Source organism: Henckelia pumila, chromosome 2 (genome assembly GCF_033568475.1).
Source record: "Henckelia pumila isolate YLH828 chromosome 2, ASM3356847v2, whole genome shotgun sequence".
Classification (NCBI taxonomy): Eukaryota; Viridiplantae; Streptophyta; class Magnoliopsida; order Lamiales; family Gesneriaceae; genus Henckelia; species Henckelia pumila.
This window is the reverse complement of record NC_133121.1, coordinates 141,864,233-141,872,896: the sequence shown is the minus strand read 5'-3', so window position 1 is coordinate 141,872,896 and position 8,664 is coordinate 141,864,233. Positions and strand designations below refer to the sequence as shown.

Genomic DNA, 8,664 nt, shown 5'->3' with positions numbered 1-8,664 from the left:
AAGAGTCAAAATGTAGAGTCTCCAATCTAAGTTTTTGAATCTTCTAACCTTTGCGCTGAAGCATATGGGAATACATTTTCGGCCTTCTGTTTTTTATTTTTCAGTCACTAAAATTAATGTGACATAAAATGCGATGCATCTATCAAAAGATGAATCCGGAAAAAATGCACTTTCAGGGAGTTTTGCTAATAAAAATTGTGAAGATCAATCCCTTTTCTTAGAAGTTGCATGCAAATTCTTCTTAAACATTGTTATTACGAAATATTTCAATACTTAAAACTAAATATCATACTAGTGACACAATTAAGGAAAACCCCCAATATATATACATAATACATGTATATAATTTCTCCTACATTCATGCGCCCATGCAACTATATGTAAGATAGTAAAATACATATATAACACTTCCATCCATTGTCTTGGCCAACTCTCTCTCCCGTACGTGTGTATAACCAGCTCTCCGCAATAACTCTCAGCACCACCGCGATATGACGGTCAAGGACTGCAGCCGCAACCACCACCACCACCGCAAAAGGCTCTATTGCCACCCTCTTGCCACCTTACTCGGCTTCATAGTCCTCGCTCTCTTCCTCGTTCTCGTCATCATATATCTCATCCTCCGTCCCACCAAACCCCGTTTCATCCTCCAAGACGCCGCCGTCTCCGCCTTCAATCTCTCCGCCGCAAACCTACTCACCACCAGCCTCCAAGTGACACTCTCCTCCCGTAACCCTAATGAAAGAATCGGCATTTACTACGATAAACTCGAAGTTTACGCTTCATATCACAGCCAGCAGATAACTCCTCGGACGGTGCTTCCGTCCTCGTATCAGGGACACAAGGATACCACCGTCTGGTCGCTGAATCTGAACGGAAACTCCGTGCCGTTGGCGCCTTATCTCGCCGTTGCACTTAAACAGGAGCGGTTGACCGGAACTGTGTTGATTAAAATGAGAGTCGAGGGAAGAATTAGATGGAAAGTGAGTACTTTTATTTCTGGGAAGTATCATTTGCATGTGAATTGCCCCGCGTATGTGAATTTTGGCTCCAAAAGCAACGGCCTCGCTATGGGGCCGGCGATCAATTATCAGCTGATAATGAACTGTCATGTCGATACTTGAGCTTCATCTGCTTAATCAAGTCATGCATCAATGGTATTACGAAATATATATATTCAAATAATAAAGATACGGTTGCGTTGTAGTGCTTATTATTCGTTTCAAATTTGTTGCAATGGATGCATCTTTATGAAATATAGACATTGTTAAAAACTACATATTAAAAAAATTAATCTCTTGATTGTCATATATTCACTTCTCTATGCATGTTTTCAAATTTTAATCATATTCTTGTACGTGCGTGTTTACCCAACGAATTATGTACTTAATTTAGGGCGAAATCATTTGCTACACTTTATGTTACAAACTGTGCTACAATTTGCTAAAAAAATCCCGTTTGCATAAATTATTAAAAAAATAAAGGCACTAAATACCTTGGATGAATAAAATATAATTAATCATTGATAAAAACATTTCATTCACCTATTTTTTCAATTAAAAAAATCATCAATATATTGTTTTACTTATTTATCGTGCCTGAGACCCAATTTATTGCTAATGTAAGTAATTTTTGTATAATATTCGAATGATTTGATTGTGATTGTGTTTGGCTAAACTTATTAAAAAAGCTTAAAACTGTTTTACAAGCTTATAAACTGTTAGAACTTATTTTAAAAATAAGCTGTTAAATTATTTGGGTAAACTTATTTTAAACAACTTAAAGATGTTGATATATTTGAAATTATAAGATTTTTTTATTGTCAAAATTACCAAAAAGGATAAAATTTTATGAAAATAATATTTCAAGTTATACATATACAAAAGTAGTTTTAGAATAAACTTTTATTAAAATATAAAATTGTTTTAATATTTAATTTAGAAAAATTTATGTGATTTGTAATTTTTTTAAAAAAATAATATTTAATATTTAATGTGTGGAGGATGTGATGGAAATTTATGAAAATATTCAAGGATATTTTAGAGAGATAGAATATTAAAATAAGATTTTTTTTGAAAAAGTACCTCCCTCTTTACTTTTTTAAAAACAGCTTATAAGTTGTCAAACAGCTTATTTTGACAGCTTATAAGCTGTTTTTTTAAAAAAATTCTAAACAAAATTTGAGAGCTTAAAAGCTCTAAAACAATTTATAAGCTGTTTGAAAGAGCTTTTAAGCTCTACCAAACACCCTCTAAATTATGATAATATTTATTGACACTAGGCTCCAACAAAAATTGGTAACTCGGGATCATGTTTATATTTTTAAGTGTGAGGAATGATAATTACATTTCAAAATTTTATAAACACACTCCATTGTCAACATTTATTGTTATTTCTTATAAACTTATCCTACTTAGTTATTTTATATTTTTTAAGACTAATATAAAATTCTTGTTTTTTTAATGACGTGAGAACCCACAGCCGCTACCTTTCGATGTGCATTGGATAAACCTCCAAACTAACGCAATAGCTTGCAAACTACGTTAGTCGGATAAATCGTACTGGGAAAGCCATATGCGACAGACTAGTCTAAGAAGGTGGTAACGAGGGAAATCGAACTCCTAATTTTTGGCCAAGCACTCACCTACTCCACCAACTTAGACACCCCCTAAGGACCAAGAGCAATAGACTAACATTTGTTTATATGTTTAATGTCGTATGTTGTAAATGAATGAATTCATTAAATTTATGGGTTACATGTTTCTCTATCAAAATTATTTCTTTGAAAATATTTAAAATTCAATAGGCTAATGATTTACAAAGTTAGATTTGCAAAGTTAAGATATAATCATATATTTTGAAAACTTTATAAATAAAGTGTGGTACTGATTTCTTTGAAAAATTGCTTGCTAGATTTTTTAGTTCTAAGAACATCCATAAATTAAAAAATGTTCATAACTAAAAGAAAAAAAAAGAAGATAAAAAAATTATTAACATATCATTTGAATATATATATATATATATATATATATATTAAATCACTTTAATTAAAATGATGCATATAAAAATAGATCAATACAAAAAAATTTAATTAGAATTACGGTAATCTTAATAGCATGAGAATTTATATTATTATGTGAACAAACAAAAACGTGGCTCTTTCTCATTGAATATTTTATCTCCTGATAATATAATTTTTTATGATGGTTAGGATCCGCGGGTGATTAGTTTAGAATGAGTTGAATAAACAATCACATTTATTTCTTGAATAATTCAGTTGGGTCAACAATTTGAATTTATACTCGATAAGTTGATATCTCTTAGCTAACATGAAAAACAACCGTGTAAGAAAATAAGCAAAGGCTTGCGGAAGCAGTAAATTAAACAAGTTTGTTCCTGAATGTTCGAAAACTTAATCAACTCCTACACCTCTTCTTCGTTATGGAAGAATTTTCATTATAAGACTTTGGAGATTATAACACTTTATTACAACCCAATTTAGTAGGTCTTACCACTAGAGCTTAAAGCCGTCAATTTGGTTAGGTCCGGCGGGTCGGTCTGCCCCGCCACACAATATAAGTGGGTTGAATTGAAATTTTTTCAACCATACCAAAAAAGACGACCCGCGCGGGTTGGTCTGCAGGTCTGGAGAATTATTTTTTTATTTTTATTTTTATTGTGATATATGTATTTTTTAATGAAAGTTGTAAATATTTTTTTTTATTAATTACTTTATATAAAATATACTCGTATGAAATCAATAATTAAAATTTTTATTAATATGTTTCTATTAATATTTTTATTTATGAAATGAAATTTATAATTAATTATAATGATTTTAATTTATTTTTATTTGTAGTGAGTCAACCCGCGGCCGGTTCGTCTAACCCTCAACCCACATTGGGTTGGATTGAATTGAGGATTTCTAGCCTGTCGGGATGGTGGGCCGGCCCGCCTCGTGCCAAAAGGTGGGTTTTTGGTGGGCTGACCCGACCCACCATGGGTTGGCCCGTCAGACAGCTCTACTAGAGCAGAGCTGTCAATTCGGGTTGGGCCGACCCGCCATTTAAAAATGACGATTTGGGTCGAAGAATTGGCAGCTCATTTAGAAATGGGCCTAAACGGGCTGGCAATTTAAGGCCGCGGGCTAAGGCGAGGCGAAGCGAGGCGGGTCGTCGCGCAATATTTTTTTATTTTTTTAAATTTATATTATAATTAATATTTTAAATATTTTATGTATGATTGATAAGTTTTGAACAATTTATATTGTTTGAAATATTTTATAAATGATTATAAGTTCTAAATGATTTATATAATTTATTTTAATTTATGTTTAATTGATTAATTTTAAAAATTTATATTATTTAATGATTTATTTATTTTGAATGAGTTTTTAAATATGTATATAATTTATAATTTCTTATGTATGATATTTTTTAATTTACAGGCCTCGCTCAATCGGTCAAGTTCAACCGATCGAGCGAACATACTCTGCTCAAAAGTCTGCAGGTTGCTGTTGCTGTCAAGACCTATTCAAGATTTGATTTCCCTTCCTTTTGTCAATGCCAAAACATGTTAACTCAAAACCAAAAATAGGTATATACATGGATAACAAGTTTCATATGTTCTTCAACATGACAAACATCACTTGGTTTCAAACATAATTAACAGCTATTGAAAATACACCTCAACTAAGACCCGAGTCACCACGTGCTAAGTTTCGTGATCATCTTCTCTCAAGGTTTTCTTTGGCCCGTTCCAGCTCCTCCTATTGTCATGCACACATACAAACAATACAATAGCCGGAACATTCGGTGAAAATAGAATTCTCGGTATAAAAGACATAAACATGAAAGATTCATATATATCAACTTCAAGATATAAGAAATAAATTGCATAACTCGTAAACAAACATCGTTCATTGATATTTAAAGCCGCTTCAGGCCTCAAGATTCATATACAACCTTGGGTTTAGAGATTTAAAGTCTCTCCAGGCCTCAAGACTCGTACCTAATCTTGGGGATAGAGATTAAAGCCGTTCTAGGCCTCAAGATTCACATCTGAACCTTGGATGGATACATAGTCGGTAGTACATCTCCGATACGACAACAAAGATAATCAATATAATCAAAGATCCACTACATGTGATGGATCAACAATTCTAGTTCTAAAACAAGAACATATAACAAACAAGTATGTGATTTTTCTTCTTGAATACTCAAGAATTCATCGATCTTAAGTATCATATCCCTTTCAGTCGATGTCATCTTATACCTTCTTATTTCTCGTTCTTGCTTCTCGATTCTTTACGCTTCAAGCTGAACAATAACATCAAGAGAGTATATATAAAAATCTGCTCAAGTTCCACCAACCTCAAGGTAGAAAAAAACTTCAAATCTTAGCCAAAACTATCCAGGTTCGAAGCTGGATTCTCGAGTCGTCAAACTTCTTATCCAAGCAAAAATTGAAGTAATACAAACTACAAGAGCAATAAAGAACTCATATTATGTTCAGCTCAATCAACAACACTCAAAACAGTTTCAAATCGTAAACCGGCGGCGTAACGGTATCAATCGGCAACCCGCAACTGAATCATATCAAATCTAAACTTCAAACCAACTTCATACACATAATATACCAGCAACATATCATCACATACCAACAGATCAGCAGCTATATATGTAACGCCCCGTTTTTATCTTAAATGAGTTTATTTGAGTTAATCGGAGATTGCAAAGTTCACGAGCCGACTTGATTTTGATCAGGGTCCTTTTTGCAAATTTTGGAATTTCAGGGACTAAAACGCAAATTTTAAGTTTTATATATTATCTACACTTATATTTAAGTTGAGAAGTCTCCTCCATCTTCCTCCAAGCCGTCTCCCTCCATTGTAGGCGCCCAAATGAGTTTCCAAGCTTTGTGATTTCATTCCAAGCTCGATCCGGCCGTTGGAATTTATTTCTGAAGGCAGATTATCGATCACTGCAGTGAGAGCTCTGTTATATTGTAAGTTCTTCTACGATCGGATACATTCTAGTTTTTGGATGTTGTTAGAATCGTTCGAGATTCGAGTATGTTGTTCTAGACAGAGTTCTGATCGTTTATTATCTGTCAGTTTTGAAATAGAGCGACGTTCGGATTTGTTATGATTTTTGGAAGCCATTTTCGAAAATCTTGGTTTTGAGATTTGTTGGGTTTGTCTTGTTGTTGTTGTATTAGCATTGAATTGAGTTGTTATCAGTATTGAACTGCTGTCTGCGTTGCCGGTTTGTTCAGTTATAGCCGTTATGCCGTCGGTTTGAGTTTTTGGAGATTTTGAACCGTTTTTGAGTTTGAACTTGGCTTGTAAGTTGATCGTGGTTATTGATCAATCATCTCTTGTATCTGAACAGATTCGTTTGGAGTTGTCAAGCCCAGAACTAGCAGTTGTTTGATCGTTTCAGAGAATTGGACGAAGAACGGTATAAAGAGTTTTCCTTGAACCGTTGCCTTGTTGTTGTTAGATTGTGTAGTTGTTTATACAATCTCTTTTGTAGCTTATCCAGAGTTGGAGCTACTGCATTGAAAGGTAAAAGCAGTCATCGCAGCGGGATAGCATACTCGGGACTGTGGTTCTCGAGTTTTCCCTTTTGAAATCACGTACTTGCATCTACACTTGTTCTAGCATGAGGAACTTGTGTTTTGTTTGATTGTTTTGGCTTATGTTTTATGTTTCTGTTATGCATTCATCTTGAGCCAATCTTGTTTTCAGCGGGCAGAACCGCCCTTTTTGTTTAGACGTTTGGGAACTATGATTGAGTGGCCCAGGTCGTAGTCGTTTCGTCTGGTGCTAGCATACTCATTATAGTTGCTCAAAGTCTAGAGGAGTGAGATACGTGGCACCACCTCGATTGGGAGAGTCGGTGAGTTGTTACGTGATCTTACCCTCGGGATCCCAAAGGCACAGCTGCAATCCCTCGTTATCAGATTTAATATCCCTGTTTAAAGACATGCATTCATTACGATGTTATTGATTTTGTTATTGTATTGAAAGCATGTTTGTTACTTGTATTACTTGTTATGTTGCTTTTACTGGGAATGTCGTTCTCACCGGTTATCCAGCTGTTGCTTTGTTTTGTATGTGTACTTGGCAACAGGTGGGGCAGGAACAAGTCAGAAGAGGCATGGTTAGCTTCGAGGGCAAGTAGTAGAAGTGAGACTCGGTTTAGAAGTCGAATTAGCATGTTTATCTAGTTTAAGATTGAAGCATGTTAGAACTCGAACTTGATATGTTTTGTTATTCGAATTAGTTTGTATTCGGATTGTAATCTAAAATCGAAGTATGTTGTTGTTGTATCGTTTTAGACTTCTGGTTGTTTTTAGGCCTTCTGAAAGCATGACTTGTTATGGAATGTTTCCCTACACCCTGTTATTGCATATGTATTTGAAGGCATGTCGGACCAAGCGCGGAATCCTTTCTTTATTTTCTGCAGCCTGAGCATTTTCTGCCCAGGCCTTCCGCGCGCGGGCGAGGCGTTCCTCGCGCATGCGCGAGGCCTCCGTTGGGCCTCTGAATTGTTTGCCCGCGCGCGCGCGAGCTTGGTACCTCGCGCGGGCGCGAGCCTTTGGTTGGTCTCGGTTGTTGAAGCCCGCGCACGCGCGAGCTTGGTTCTTCGCGCGGGCGCGCGGCGTTTAAAAAAAAATGTTTGAATTGTTTTACTCTTGGATTCTTGTTCGCTTACTTGTTGTTTAATTCGAGATTAGTGGTTTAGAATCGAGGTCTCACATTAAGTGGTATCAAAGCGTTAAGATTCTTGGTCGAACTAGAGTGAGCGGGGTAGATCGAGTCTGTGTGCAATGACTCCTCGCATGTGTTTGAATTATTTAATTGTGTACTTAATTCCATGCGAGCATGCTTTATTGTTTGAGCATTATTTGAATTACATGGTTGTGTGATTTAAATTAATAAAGCATGATCTACTTGAGATATAACTGTTTCTGTTCTCGACTGGTATTCGGTATTCCAAGCAGTTGTAAGGGCACTGATGGTAGCGATTGAGATATCTCGTGTGCTAACCTTTGATTATCAGATGGGTCCTCGTCGAGTGATAAACAGAAACACACCACCAGTTATCCCTGCGACTGAGCAAGCTAGCACTGAGGTTGATCAGTTGGATGCTTCAGCGACTCCTATGGAAACCTTGCTGAAGAGGTTTCAGTCGTTCAATCCGCCATTGTTGATGGGTTCAAAAAATCCAGTTGACTGTGAGAGTTGGTTGGATGATATGGATCAGTTGTTTGATTCCATTGACTACACAGATGACCGCCGAATCAGGTTAGTAATACATCAGCTGCGTGGTGGTAGGGATGTAAACGAGCCGAGCCGAGCCGAACAGTATCAGGCTCGGGCTCGGCTCGTTTGGTATATGTGGAGGCTCGGGCTCGGCTCGAGCTCCAGCCGAGCTTTTGTAATAAAGCTCGGCTCGGCTCGTTTATTGAATTTGTAAGCTCGGGCTCGGCTCGGCTCGGGCTCGGGCTCGGCTCATTTATCATATGAAACGAGCCTGGCTCGAGTTTGGCTCGTTAAACGAGCTCGTTTTCAAGCTCGTTGGCTCGTTTAACTGGCTCGTTAAGCAAGCTCGTATTATGGCTCGAGTTTGGCTCGTTAAACGAGCTCGTTTTCAA

At 36.3% G+C, this 8,664-nt stretch overlaps 1 protein-coding gene across 1 annotated transcript; it reads left to right on the top strand.

Annotated features, from left to right (window-relative positions):
* The first annotated feature begins 491 nt into the window (after positions 1 to 491).
* LOC140878568 (NDR1/HIN1-like protein 1) lies at positions 492 to 1,124 on the top strand. Its single transcript, XM_073282178.1, has one exon. The coding sequence runs from the start codon at positions 492 to 494 to the stop codon at positions 1,122 to 1,124; it is 633 nt and encodes a 210-aa protein (XP_073138279.1).
* Positions 1,125 to 8,664: the final 7,540 nt, after the last annotated feature.

Bases quoted from the DNA above. Each gene is read 5' to 3' on its own strand.
- LOC140878568 (XM_073282178.1), top strand. From the start codon at position 492: ATGACGGTCAAGGACTGCAGCCGCAACCACCACCACCACCGCAAAAGG.